Source organism: Colletotrichum spaethianum, assembly GCF_022836535.1.
Source record: "Colletotrichum spaethianum MAFF 239500 DNA, contig51, whole genome shotgun sequence".
Lineage (NCBI taxonomy): Eukaryota > Fungi > Ascomycota > Sordariomycetes > Glomerellales > Glomerellaceae > Colletotrichum > Colletotrichum spaethianum.
Genome location: NW_026054821.1, coordinates 218750 through 231471, shown reverse-complemented (window position 1 = coordinate 231471; position 12722 = coordinate 218750). Strand labels below are relative to the sequence as shown.

Below are 12722 nucleotides of genomic sequence, written 5' to 3'. Positions count from 1 at the left end.
AAGGAGTGAGATCTCAGAGCAGGAGATCATCAATGGGGTGAAAGCTAAATATTATGACTGAATTGACTACAAGCTACTTTTTGGTTTTCTTTCAATTTTTCAGTTTGCAATCCCTTCCCCCAATTTCCTTCATATTTCATAATTTTATCTTGTTCATCTTTTGTTCTTGTCCTTACTAGAGGGCCCTTGCAGTACTCTGAACATGTCGATGCGTCTCACAAACCGAATTTATGTCGGCCAGTGCGCTGCATGGTTGCGTGTTGCTTTTTACTTATGTTAACTAGTTTGAAAACGTTAGATAGGCTGAACTTTGCACTATTTCCTACCTGAACATGTATTCTAACACTGGAGGTGCACTAATTGCCTGAGTTGGAGCAACGTAGACGCTAACCCGATTTGGGCTCGAAACCTCCGAGGCAGCCGCAACGTGGCCGCTAACTGCCATTATTTAGTGCCACAGGGGAACCTCAGCGGTTCCCTTCAAATGAGGACTCCATCATCACAGCCACCAACCGTCCTGACAACCCCCCTTTCTCTGCCTAGAAACCAACAGGCATCATCTTGCAAGGCAGGAAAACAGATTTTACGAATAGGTTTTATTGTTTAGTAAGTGGAAGCCATGTCGAGTCTCTCAACGCCTGCGGCTCCCTATGACTATGCCCTTCCTGTCGAATACGGCGAGATGGTGAGTATTTGCTTCGCTGCCTTTCTGACCATCCTCCAAGTTTCACTTTTCTCTATAATCTCGTCTCATGGTGTCATGTCTTGCCCCACAGCACTCAGTCAATACCATCGGTGAGATGTTTTCAAGTCCACCGGCAGCATTGCTCACTCTTCTCCGATCGCCAACAGAACACTCCGCCCAAAGTGACCACGCAGGCCTATACTCTGCCCCCTCTGCCGTACGCCTACAATGTGAGTTTATTGCATGTATATTGCTGGTTGCCTCTGGGTTAACAGCATTGCTATACAGGCTCTCGAGCCCCACATCTCGGCCGAGATCATGACTCTCCATCATGACAAGCATGTAAGCTACCTCGATTTGCGTATATCCTAGAGTTCGTAATTGACCCCAGGGGCAGCACCAAGCCTACGTCACCAATCTTAATGCTGCCCTGGGCAACTATTCCAGAGCCGTCGGCGACTTGAACATTCCTGACCAGATTGCCTTGCAAAACATGATCAAGTTCAACGGTGGAGGCCACATCAACCACTCGCTCTTCTGGAAGATCCTCGCTCCAGCTGACAGCAAGGATGCCTCGGATCCCGAGGGTTCGGCACCTACGCTCATGGAGCAGGTCAAGACGACTTTCGGTAGTCTCGCTGGCCTGACGAGCGCATTCTCGTCTGCTTTGATGGGGATTCAAGGTTCCGGATGGGGGTGGCTTGTCAAGGCTCCCGGCAGCGACGGCGGCCTACGCATCATTACGACCAAAGACCAGGACCCCGTAGTTGGTGGGGAGGTGCCCATTATTGGCATTGACATGTGGGAGCATGCGTACTACCTGCAGGTAAGACCGGTTTTATTCCTTAACTCGGGCCGGGCAAAATCATGACTTGGTGTAGTATCAAAACGGCAAAGCGTCGTATGTCGACAACGTTTGGAATATCATCAATTGGACAGCTGCCGAGGAGCGATTCAGTGGCTCTCGTGAAGATGCATTTGAGGTTCTCAAGGCTGGCTTGTAGTAAGATTAAGTGCAGCCGATGTCATGGACGTGGCGACAAGGCGCCCATAGTCTTGTTAGACTGCGCCAATCGTCTCATTAGTAATTGAGATGGTTAATCTCTTCATTATAATGTTTACCGTCTGTTCATTTATGCAGTTAGGGCAGCTCTTGTAGTTTGCGTATGCTGTGAATTTACTCCAATGCCAGTTTACCTTAAGCCACTATCAAGTATATAGCTTATCTGCAACGTCTAATTCGAAGGTTCCTTTACGAAGTAAGTGGTGGATGCCATAGTTACTTGTTCCTAGCAGAATGGCAATGCACTTCAACTTCCGCCTACTACGTTGCTGATCCAACAATTATTATGTATTAAACTCGGGCATCCATTACTATGCATGCGGTTGATGGGAATTTTGGACCGGAAATGGGCTCCTTTCATCAGCGCAGCGTTTTGCGAGATCAGACTTATGTACAGGTTGTTTAAACTAACTAAAATAGGTGGCAGTTGTCAATATGTATGAGAGATCCCGTATTCCCCTTTCGTAGAAGCCTCTGTGTCAGGAGACATGACGCCTTACTGATCATCGTTGACATATTGGTCAAACACATCCGCATAGAACTTCTTCCCGACATCTCTGTGGCTCCTGATCTTCGTTCTCAGTTGACTCTCACCCCACGTGTCATACTTTCCGTGCAGAAAAGCAGAGTCGATATCCCTCCCCTGGTTCGACTCCAGTGCCAAGCCCCGGATTTCAGGCTTGTCAAAATGCTCCCTCAACGAACCAACCGCCTCTTCCTTTGTCAAATCTCTCCTCACGCCCTGGAAGAATGGCACGCTGAATCTCTCCAACGAACCAGATAGCACGCGATGCGTTGTAGCCTTGCACACCCCATTGGTCACCACCTCGAACGCTTGTCCGATATTGACCACGAACGACCCCGGTACAACAGGCACGTCGATCCATTCGCCGTTCTTGTTCAGAGCCTGCAGTCCCTTTATATGTGGCGGAGAAGCCTGTAGGAGGAAAGTCCACCACCCAGATGAGTCTTTGTGCGGACCGACGCCTTGGCTGCCCACTTCAGATTCCGGGAGGGCGGGATAATGTACGAGTTTGAGGCGGTGCTGGTCTGAAAGAAAGGGAAGGAAGGTTTCTGATGGGAGCGAGAGGGCTTTTGCGACCAGTCGAAGGAAGCGTTCACCCAGCAAGGTCATCTCCGAGATGTAAGATTCGATAGTGGGGCGAAGTTCTGGGTATGACGACGGCCACTAGCAACGCGTGAGATCATGTTGTTATGGACGTGGTCGCGGCTCTGACCTGATTTGGGCCCTCAAGCGTTCTCTCAAAGGCAAATCCGCACTCCATCCATCCTCAAGCTCCGTCGCGAACTCGACCTGCTCCCTGCGATCGGCTTTCCCCGCCGTGGTCTCCGAACCGTCACTGCTGTACCCCAGAAAATGGGGTGAGTTCCTGAGCGCGATCTCATCTTTCGCTTCTGCTGGCAGCGCGAATAACTTTGGCAGAGCTTCGACAACATCTGTGACGATTTTTGCGGGCACGCTGTGGTTCACAACGTAAAGGAACCCGACGTTGACGAGTGCGTGGTGAAGTTGGTCCAGCAGCTTGGCTTCAGATGCGGGGTCGTCAGGGAAAGAGAGGTCGATCGTGGGGATCGCGGTGAAACTGCCGCCCGATGACATTGTAAAATTCTCATATGATGGATGTTTTGCTGACTTGGTCGAAGTGCAACTTGATTCACAGTGTGAAAACTTGTTGCAATAACAGCTGTCGTGAGTTTATTCCGGGATAATTGACGCATCAGATCTCCGTTGCCGGCGCCGGACTCGGCCGAGCATGGATGACGCCACCGGGAAAATAAGCACATCATCCGTGGCATCGTAAGGCCACCGCTCGAGGTTATCCATCATCGTGCCGGGCGGTTAAAACACATGAGTTCCCATATAGTTGCCTAGTAATCGTCTGCCGTTTGTAGAGCAGATTTCAGCGGCTCGGCCAGATCGTTGATAATATCTGCGCGTCATTGGCTGTGTTCGAAGGCGAATTGACGGTTGATATCCGGTCAAAGAGAAACAACACATGGTTAAGTTCAGAGTAAGTTCCCTTGGAACAGAGTCATATCCGACATGCATCAGCCAGAATAGGCAACTGCAAGATCAGCAAACTGACAGTCGAGACAGCTCTGATCCGATGGATGATCGCACAGAGGCGCAAACATTACCCTAGGATGGCAGTTGCCTACGCGCTTCGCTTGTTCGTGGCAATTTATCTCTTAGAGCTGATAAATACCCTTGTGACCAGTTGTCCTCAACAACATCTCGATCACTGTACGTCCCAATATAAAAGGGAATGATAGGCAGGTATAGATCTAAAGGACCAACGGCTGACTCGATAAATGTCACTCGTGCATGTTTCGGATGCTGCCAACGGCGCTACCGACGAGTGGCAACGCCCAAACGCGGTTGATCGGCCGGCTCAGGGACGGATACTCCCTTTTGATGACTAGACGCAGTACCGATATTTGCATATACTGCTGATTTGTGGTACATTGTCTTTCTTTTTTTGTACCTTACATATCAAAATCGAACACAGTGAAACAACGCCGTGGCATTGGCTGCCTTGTTCAAAACCAGCAAAAAAGCAACCGATCTCGATCATGGCAAAAAACTCAATGCCCAGAGGCGGATTCGAACCGCCGTCAACACGGATCGCTGTATAGAAGAACCACAACGTATCATCCTAACCAACTAGACGATCTGGGCGAATTGATCGGAACGAATTGTTGAGAGCGGCGCCGTGTGATGGGTCCATCAACCCTAAGCGCCCCGCTGCGGGACTACCTCACAACAATCACCGCCCCGAACATTATGCAGTAAATCCGGTGAACAGTGACAGCTTTAACTGGGTATGAGCAGTGTGGAAATTATGTATTACGCTCAGTTCAGGAAATGGCGGTCTACAAATATCGCCACAATATTCCATGTTAAGGGTCAGACAAGACATCATGACTTGGTCACCTGGCACCGAGCAGAAGCGAACACGGACGGATCAGACTCTGAAGTTGCCTTCAACGTCACCACAGCTGAGTCCGCCGCGTCAGAAGTAGCTCCCACGGAAACTCTGGCGGTCTTGACTTCGCCAAACTTGGCCGCGATAAGAGCGTTGGGCAGCTCCACGCGCCAGCCGGCGCCCTCAACCTCGGCACTTAGTCTGTAGACATCCGAATCCAAGAACGCGGACACGTCTTCGGGATGTTGAGCCGCATCCGGGTCAACGGCGACGTAAGAGCCACTGTTAGTCAGTTGGAACGAGCAGGTCACCCCTTGGCCGGTGGGCGTGTTACTCTTGTAGTTGGTCACGGCCCCATCTCCCAGGGACACGTCGTGGGTGCTCGCGCCACCTTCGCCTTCAAGTGACCGGACAGCAACTGTGTACGAAAGGATCCCTTCATCGTCGCGGTGGCGGTCGATGATGTAAAAGTGCAAGCTGTTCGGCTCATCGACAAACTCGAATTCGCTGCCTGAATTCGTTCCCGCGTGGAAGAGGGCATCCGCAAGCTGGCGGTAGTCACCGAGGGTGATCATAGCGACGGAGCCGTTGGGCCGGTAAAAGTCGACGAGTTCAATGTCTTGGGGGTTGGCGTCAATGACCCATTGGAAGGGCTGAATGTCGATGTTTTTGGACTTGCTGATCAAGACGCCAGAGTCGGGCTGGAACGAGTCAGAGCCCATGCGGTCGACAACTTCCATGTCGTAGTTGTCCCACTTGCCACCGTCGCAAAGGACCTCTGTCGTGATGTTGCAGGTTGGGGATCGGTCGGCATCCATAATGATGCGGACGCCCATCAGGCCATCGCCAGGGTCAACAGAACGGGCTATGAGATTAGCGGCGGCGATTCCTGAGGTGATCAAAGCCTCGCGAGACAGCCACAGAATGTCTGTCTTGTCAATCAGTCCGAGCTGAAGCTTGTCGCGCAGTGTGTGCAGTGATCCCATTGAGGCACCTTGTAGTGCCGGGACCTGCCAGCGAGTATGCGGGCCGCCAGGACCATTGAACGAGCCGCGCGACATCATGGACCAAGGACCCGTGTAGGCTCTGCGCAACGGGAGGCCGTAGGGATTGTTGTAGTTGTCACCAATGTCCAGCAAGTGGCTCAGCTCGTGGGCGTAAACGGCCATGCCGGAGCTTTCGCCTTGGGTGGAGGAGCCGCCACCAGCGTTGGGCCAAAGGGTCGAAGCCGCCGCCCACGAAGTCCAAGGCACATATCGAGTGCGCGCGTAGTTGGGCAGCGAGCTGTTTACGGATTTTGGAGGACCAAACTCGTCCGGAACATCCTCGGGACCGTTGAACTTCATCTCGCCAAACTCTTGCCACGTAGAGGACTCGTCCTGGCCAGCGGACAGGATGAAGACCAGCTCGAAAGCGTCGGCCGTCGCGTTGCCCACGTCAGCGCGCCATGCTGCAAGGGCATCGGTACGGATGTTTAGACCGCAACTCTCTCCCTCCGGACACGCGTCAGGGTTGAAGCTGCCGTCGATGCCATATTGGTATCCGTTGCCAGACAGCCGATACGCGCCGAAAGCCGTCAGATCGACCCCGAACCGGCCAACCGAGTCTTCCATCCAGTACTCGTGAAGAGTATGGCCCCGGTTCAGCTCGTTTGGTGTGTTGAGCAGATCGCGATAGAACCTCGGCACGTCTTCTCGAGCAATATCGGCGCCCGCGGGCTGCGGGTTGTCGAAGATGGTCGAGTGCGCCGGCTGGGTGATGATAAAAGGCCTGTCCGGATAGTCGACGACGACGAGGGCGATGTTGAAGTTGCGGCTGGACCCCTTACGGGCCGGGTTCGCCCAATCTGTGCCTGGCGGTTTCACAAATTGGTCCCACGTCATGTTGTCAGGGTTCGCCCAATCCTGAGGGTCAATCGGCACGAAAGGCGTGTACGGGTTGCAGGTATCTGCGGCTGCTGGGCTGACGGCAAGGGCCGCTAGGGCCGCCGCCACGAAGGCCAGGATGCCATTGTTTCCCTCTCGAAGCTGCATATCGCCGATGATGGTGCGGTAGTTGGTCGTTGACGTCCAAACAAACCACAGACAGCAGCTGGCGGATATCACAAACAAGAGAGAGAGGGAAGGGCGGCGGCGCGGGCTGGCAATGAATAAGTAAGTCTGCGGCGAACGCGACGCGAGCACAGCGGTGCTACCGACCTGCTTTCTCTGGACTCATGACGGTTCGTTCCCCGCCTCAACCTTATCTGTTTCCCTGCCGGTGGCATCTTCTCTGATGTATTGCATTGCGCTTCCTGGGGAGAAGAGTGACTTGTTGTTTGCCAAGGCGCCGTAATTTGGTCGCTGGCCACTTTGTGCGATGGCACCTGCTCCTTCAGGAAAACGGCCATGCCCACTTGGACGCGTCGATTAGCGTATGCATGAGGCGTTTGTCAATAGTCCTCGGAAAGCTTGGTCGGGAAAGCCTCGAAGCGATTGAAGCAAGTCTCTCTCACCACCTACGCCTGGGCTAAAGCTCCTATTCTGCCCGAATTTGTTCGGATAAGAGGGGTGTGATGTTGAGTGCAATTAGAGCAAGGGTCCCGAAGCGCGATGAGGGAGGTAATCGGGTTTCGTCGAGACACAAGACGGGAAAGCCCGTGCCAGAATCAGGCATGTGGGCCTTACCACGATGGGGTTCGCGTCGGAACTTAACCGGTCGCTTACAGCAGCGGTGTGACAGGCTCCGATTTGCGTATGGGATACCTGCATATTCGTTTCGAGACCCCGATCCAGCAGATATGCGACTATTGAGCGCATCGGATCTTAAGTCAGTTCTGAGTTGGCACGAGCCACACACCACCAGAGTGGCGTGGCCCAGGCGTTGGTTGGCACATGGTTGAGGGAGACATTCTAGACCCCCCTAATGTACTAATGTGTGGCGAGAGGCGAGCCGGAGTGCACTCCGGTCAGCTTCTTTCCCCCGGAAAGTTCAAACTCTTTCTTGTCATGCCCTCGAACTGACCAGCAACGTGGCAAACGACTGTACAGAATCTCAGAATCTCAGAATCTTCTAGCAATATTACACTACGACTGATAGGACCCTGCTCTGAACGACGCGGCCGATACTCGAAACATATCAGCAAGGTATTCGACGTCCGCCTTCGAATGCCGCTGGAAAGTCAATGGCATCGACCGCTTCTTCCCCGACTTGCCCAACGACCCTCTCAAGAGTTAGCGGCCAAGAACGGCGATGAGGGCAATTCCAAGGGACGCAAAAGACGACGGCCCTATACGTCGAAAGCCTGCAACTTTTGTAGGGAGAAGAAGAACGCTGTAAGTCACATTGGGGTTTGCCACCCTCGGGCCCCAAGATGCAACCGTTCAAACTCTTTGGGGCCATGAGCCATGTACAGCCACTCAAATGAAGTGCTTTGTGCACTAAACACTACTGACAATTAGCCTTTATACAGTGCGACGGCGAGCCGGAATGTTTCCAGTGCCAGCGCCGCGGGCTCAAGTGCGAATACAGAACGATCACTGATGCCATTCTGAAGGCCATCCCCCCGGAACCCAACTTGTGGACAAGGACGAGGCCCTGATCAATGCCGACGCGGCAGACCTGCTCGAGATGCTGAAGCGCGTGCCGGATGAGCAGGCCTTGGAGGCACTGAAACTTCTCAGGACTGGCAACGAACCGGCCGAGGTGGGCTCTGCCTTGCGGAGGTACGACGTAGGGTTGTCGCAAGTTGCGCTGAACAGGGCAATCCTACCTCCCACGCAGACTTCCTTGGAGTTTGAGTTGATGATGAGACACCCTCTTGCTTATCCCACTTGGGCACCGGTCGAGCCATCCAAACTCGACTTAGAGTTCCTTCTGCTCCCGAGCAAGATTCGATGGGAGGGAAGTGGCCCGACTCTGTGAGTTGATTCTAACTTGAGGCGGCTCAGATGGGCTTGTCTTTCCCCGACCAGCTCTGAAAAGGCTTGGCCAATGTGTCAGAAAACCCTCTTTTGTGCCGCCAGTTGTCGTCGGCGCCCCACAAGATCCTCACTAACTTTTGAACCCCGATGCAGCACCGCAGGCTCGCCTGATGGCCATCCTTACCTTTCGCCGTACGCTCACGAACCTCGAGAGAGGAGCCCGGACGCAACGAGTCTAACCGGGCCACTCAGGCCGCCGAAATTGTACGACAATAGGTTACTAGGTATCAACATCACCCAATGGACCAATGTGCCCGTCACCAACGGATTCTTCATTGCGGTCCTGCAGCTCTATCTCGAGACCGATCATCCGATAATGCCGTTGATTGACGCCGACCTACTCCTGGATGGGCTCCTTGGCCGGAACGAATTCTGTTCTCGATTTCTCGTCAACGCGCTATTCGCATGGGCTTGTGTAAGTGTCACAAAAACGAACCCCACTCCAACTGGGTTGTATGTCTAGTCTTACCTTGATGCAGCAGGGGTATGCGGCCTTCGAGCCCGAGGCTACAGTCATAGGCCACGCCTTCTACAGCGAAGCAAAAACACAGTGGAAAAAGACCAAGGAAGCTCAAGCCTCAGATCACATCTGTACTGTGGCTGCGGTACACTACTTATCGATTACCGCAGTCTCATACGGGGCCGGAGCAGAATATGTGGAGTTTCTAGGCGATGTCTTGGAGATGTCCCGCAGACTTGGGCTTTTCAACGTCGACCCTTCTCAGGTGTCAGAGAGCAATGTCAGCGACAGTGCAGGCTATCGGCGAGCCAAAAACCAGATAGCCTGGGTGTTATTTTATTGTCTAACGTACGTCAACAATCAACCTAGGTGTCTTTCCATTCCTCCCTTGTCACTTTGCCCTTTTATCACCTAAACCCTTTTCCACGTCCCTAATGTCCATGAAAAGCGGTTTATTCATCCTATGTTGGGGTTTTGTTTTGAGTTCACAATCAGCCCCTGGAGCACCTAAACCCGGATTTGATGCACTATCCCTTGATGTTGAGATTCGTAAACTAATCATTCCAACAAAGCTTTTTCTCCATGCACCTCCACCAGCGCCTAATCGAGCACCCACCTCGCGTACCCCTGCCGGACAGTGGCATGTATGCTGAAAGCGACGAGGACATGTCAAAAGAACAAAAAAAACGATTCTACAATGCCGAACTATTGAGAGAGCACTGTCGCCTCTTCTTGATAGTCCACGACATGATCCAAGTCATGTATGGGGCAGAACAGACCCCGTACGCGAAAGCCGTGACTCTAGCCTTCGCCGAGGAGACTTACAAACGGCTTTTAATGTGGGCAGATGGTTTACCGCTTGAAATGGCCCAAGGTGATCAATGTACACACCACGCTATGATTATGCAGTAAGTCTTCAAACACAAGCTTTCAAGAGACGTCAAGCCGCGCGGCTAAAGCGATTATTAGTATGTACTACCACTTGGCCATTGTCGACCTGTTCCGACCTCTTCTTCGGCAAAACGGGGCTTCTCGACAGCGACTCCCCGCCTTCAGGTCTACAGAAGCCACTCCGGATGCCGTATACGCAGCATCCGTGAACCAGTTAAAGAGAATCGTGCTCTTCTACCGGCAGAACTATCCAGAGTCGTCGTACTGCTTCTTCTGGCATTCGGCGCTCCTCTACCTCGCCAATGCGATGCTCGCCGAGGCAAAGGTTACCGGACATGGTCCGGAATGGCGTTTCTATTTCCGCCTCTGCATGACCTGCTACCAAACGCTGTACACCAGTTTCCGTTTGGCCAAGGGGGTAACGCTGAGTTTGTTATCCATGGCTCTGGAGAAGGGTGTCATGGACATCCCGCAGGCGAGGGCAATCAGGAAAGACCTTGGACTTCGGGGCAAGCACCACGATATCTCCGATCTAGTGCCAGTTTCTTGGGTTGTCGATTTGGACTTGGCCATGACGGACCCTTCTGCTGCGCAGGCGGAAAACTTGGTCCAAAGGTTCCGCGAGATCCAGCCTGGTGAAGCAAACGACGATGATGAGCTGCTGGCTCAAGAGCCAAGAGATCAGCAATAAGGGTCTCGTACAATCTGGCATTTACATATACGGATACTATTATTTCACACTCAATACAATATGTGTGGTGTCGTACACAGAACACGGTGACGTTCCGACCCGCTTGCCAACTTCCAGTGAGCGAAATAGTCTCCGCAAATATCATCAACAGTCTGGTATGATGGCTGCTCAGGATTACGTATCTATTGAAACCAGCAACTTCAGCTGCGGTCGCTCGTCAGGCCGGGGATGCTTACCCTGTCGCTGAGTATATATATGTGCCACCAAGTCACATTAAGCTTAAAATTGACATGGTTTAATGCCCATCATGAAAAGAATACTTGTAATAGTATATAAGTAGGAGGAACTATTGGTTTGTAGTCTGCTCCAAGCATAATGTGTGGATTCTAACCATCCCAAGCCTCTGCAGTCCATTTTAATGCGCGACTCCACGAGAGTTTTTCCGAATTACTTCCAGAGGCTCTCCTTCCCATGCTTGTTTCAGATACCGCATTGGTCATCGGCACTCATCTGCGGCGCCGCCCGCTATAACTCCTCCCCCCAACACGCATCATCTCATCCAGCACCATCCAAAACAGCCAAGCCTTGATGTTCTCATAGGCCCAGCGCCTCGTCGACTCCGGCGTCGCGTGGTACCCAACAAGCCATAGCCCCGCAATGACACCGCAAACGATGCTCCGTCTCAACAGCTCATTGCCCCCAAACTCGGCGACGCACAGGAGCATCGCCTCGCAGATCACGTACGGCCAGTAGTTACTGGGGTGCCAGACGAATCCCACGTTAGAGCCCTGCTCAATCCGTCCGTTGCGAATTCTACTGCCGCCCGGCCCCGGGAGAAAGACGGCGAGAGGTGATGTGAGTCCCGCGATGCGCCATTGGAAGTAGCACGCCGACAGCATGACTATGCCGGCTAAGAGGCGGTCGAAAAGGGAGCTCCCGTCAATGTTGAGGACCCAGACGACCGGGGTGAACGGGACGGCGGCAGTGTAAAGAAGCGCAATGAGAGGCAGCGCGGCGAACTGGCGGGTGAGGATGTTTGCCTTGCCCGGCGGACCGGAGTAGGCCGTGTAGGGCGCCGGTTGTGGGGCCGGCGGCGGCGCGTTGAAGCCTTTCGGCATGCCGTGGGCGGGCGTTCCGTCGACTCGGCAAGAAACCATTTTAGGAAAAATGGAAAGATGGGGAAAGTGAAACACGGGTGTCGTTATGATATACGCGTGAATTACGTTCTAATCCGGATTCGAAAGTTGACGCAACGTGGTAACTAGTGGGCTGTGCCCAGTGTTTTGAACGGATTGGGTGGATTGCAGTGCCCAAGAGTAAACATTCTAGATCTCGACACTTCACCATAACCACAGCAAGGTATTTATGTTCCTGACTATGTCTGTGCCACATCCGGTGGGGTGGCTGCTGCCTACCAGCGTTGAAGGGATTCGGACGTTGGAGATTGGTTACGGTTAGTTTCCAGAGCCTTCGACAGGGGTCCTTAGCCGCCACCAGGCAGCAAAGGCCCTTGCGACGGAGGAATCACCCCACTCGTGCGTGCAATTATTATCAAATCCAATTTGACCTGTTCCCAGACTGTCGGGATGCAGCGCAAAGCTGTTGCGCTGTTGAGCTTCTGGAAAGGTGCGGCTTGAAAGAGATTGCACTCGATGCATAGACGTCTGTTCGTTCAGCCTATATTAGCGCGAAACGCGATAGGTTACATCCAACACCAGCTCCAACCGAAGCTGCAGCCAAAATTTCCACACGCTGCAGCGTTGCATGATGGGTTTTCAGGGGCCGTTTTCGTGGTCAGTTGTATCCGCTGGGCTTTGGTGGTTCTCTTGACACCGCGTCAGAAAACTCAAGACGCTTGCCCAACATCGAAAACCTTGGGCGCGTCCTGCCTGATTTTGAGTACCTACATTAGGGCCAATGTATTTAATGAGCTCGTCGCTTTGAGGGCAAGAAAAGGTGGGAGAGGGGGGGGGGGGGGGTTCGCCTTTGCAAGCATCTTTTCATACTTTATAAAATACATAG

At 52.9% G+C, this 12722-nt stretch overlaps 7 protein-coding genes and 1 non-coding gene across 8 annotated transcripts; 3 read left to right on the top strand and 5 right to left on the bottom strand.

Annotated features, from left to right (window-relative positions):
* Positions 1–619: 619 nt before the first annotated feature.
* On the top strand, positions 620–1689 carry ColSpa_11846 (superoxide dismutase 1 copper chaperone; the record flags this gene model as incomplete). Its single annotated transcript, XM_049278058.1, has 5 exons — positions 620–685; positions 853–915; positions 974–1027; positions 1077–1511; positions 1567–1689. The coding sequence occupies 5 exons, from the start codon at positions 620–622 to the stop codon at positions 1687–1689; spliced, it is 741 nt and encodes a 246-aa protein (XP_049134015.1).
* A 555-nt stretch (positions 1690–2244) lies between these two features.
* ColSpa_11845 (feruloyl CoA ortho-hydroxylase 2) lies at positions 2245–2883 on the bottom strand (the record flags this gene model as incomplete). The annotated part of the gene is made up of 1 exon (XM_049278057.1): positions 2245–2883. One exon carries the CDS (start codon positions 2881–2883, stop codon positions 2245–2247), a length of 639 nt encoding a protein of 212 aa, XP_049134014.1.
* A 78-nt stretch (positions 2884–2961) lies between these two features.
* On the bottom strand, positions 2962–3369 carry ColSpa_11844 (putative 2-oxoglutarate-dependent dioxygenase; the record flags this gene model as incomplete). Its single annotated transcript, XM_049278056.1, has 1 exon — positions 2962–3369. The coding sequence occupies one exon, from the start codon at positions 3367–3369 to the stop codon at positions 2962–2964; it is 408 nt and encodes a 135-aa protein (XP_049134013.1).
* A 990-nt stretch (positions 3370–4359) lies between these two features.
* Positions 4360–4449, bottom strand: ColSpa_tRNA_313. The gene is given in 2 exon segments: positions 4360–4394; positions 4412–4449. It is a non-coding gene; the product is annotated as a tRNA-His (tRNA).
* A 240-nt stretch (positions 4450–4689) lies between these two features.
* ColSpa_11843 (uncharacterized protein) lies at positions 4690–6309 on the bottom strand (the record flags this gene model as incomplete). The annotated part of the gene is made up of 1 exon (XM_049278055.1): positions 4690–6309. The coding sequence occupies one exon, from the start codon at positions 6307–6309 to the stop codon at positions 4690–4692; it is 1620 nt and encodes a 539-aa protein (XP_049134012.1).
* Positions 6310–8305: 1996 nt separating this feature from the next.
* ColSpa_11842 (uncharacterized protein) lies at positions 8306–9441 on the top strand (the record flags this gene model as incomplete). Its single annotated transcript, XM_049278054.1, is given in 4 exon segments — positions 8306–8595; positions 8752–9073; positions 9138–9398; positions 9415–9441. The coding sequence occupies 4 exon segments, from the start codon at positions 8306–8308 to the stop codon at positions 9439–9441; spliced, it is 900 nt and encodes a 299-aa protein (XP_049134011.1).
* A 647-nt stretch (positions 9442–10088) lies between these two features.
* Positions 10089–10700, top strand: ColSpa_11841 (uncharacterized protein; the record flags this gene model as incomplete). The annotated part of the gene is made up of 1 exon (XM_049278053.1): positions 10089–10700. One exon carries the CDS (start codon positions 10089–10091, stop codon positions 10698–10700), a length of 612 nt encoding a protein of 203 aa, XP_049134010.1.
* Positions 10701–11206: 506 nt separating this feature from the next.
* Positions 11207–11818, bottom strand: ColSpa_11840 (uncharacterized protein; the record flags this gene model as incomplete). Its single annotated transcript, XM_049278052.1, has 1 exon — positions 11207–11818. One exon carries the CDS (start codon positions 11816–11818, stop codon positions 11207–11209), a length of 612 nt encoding a protein of 203 aa, XP_049134009.1.
* Between the last annotated feature and the right edge of the window lie 904 nt (positions 11819–12722).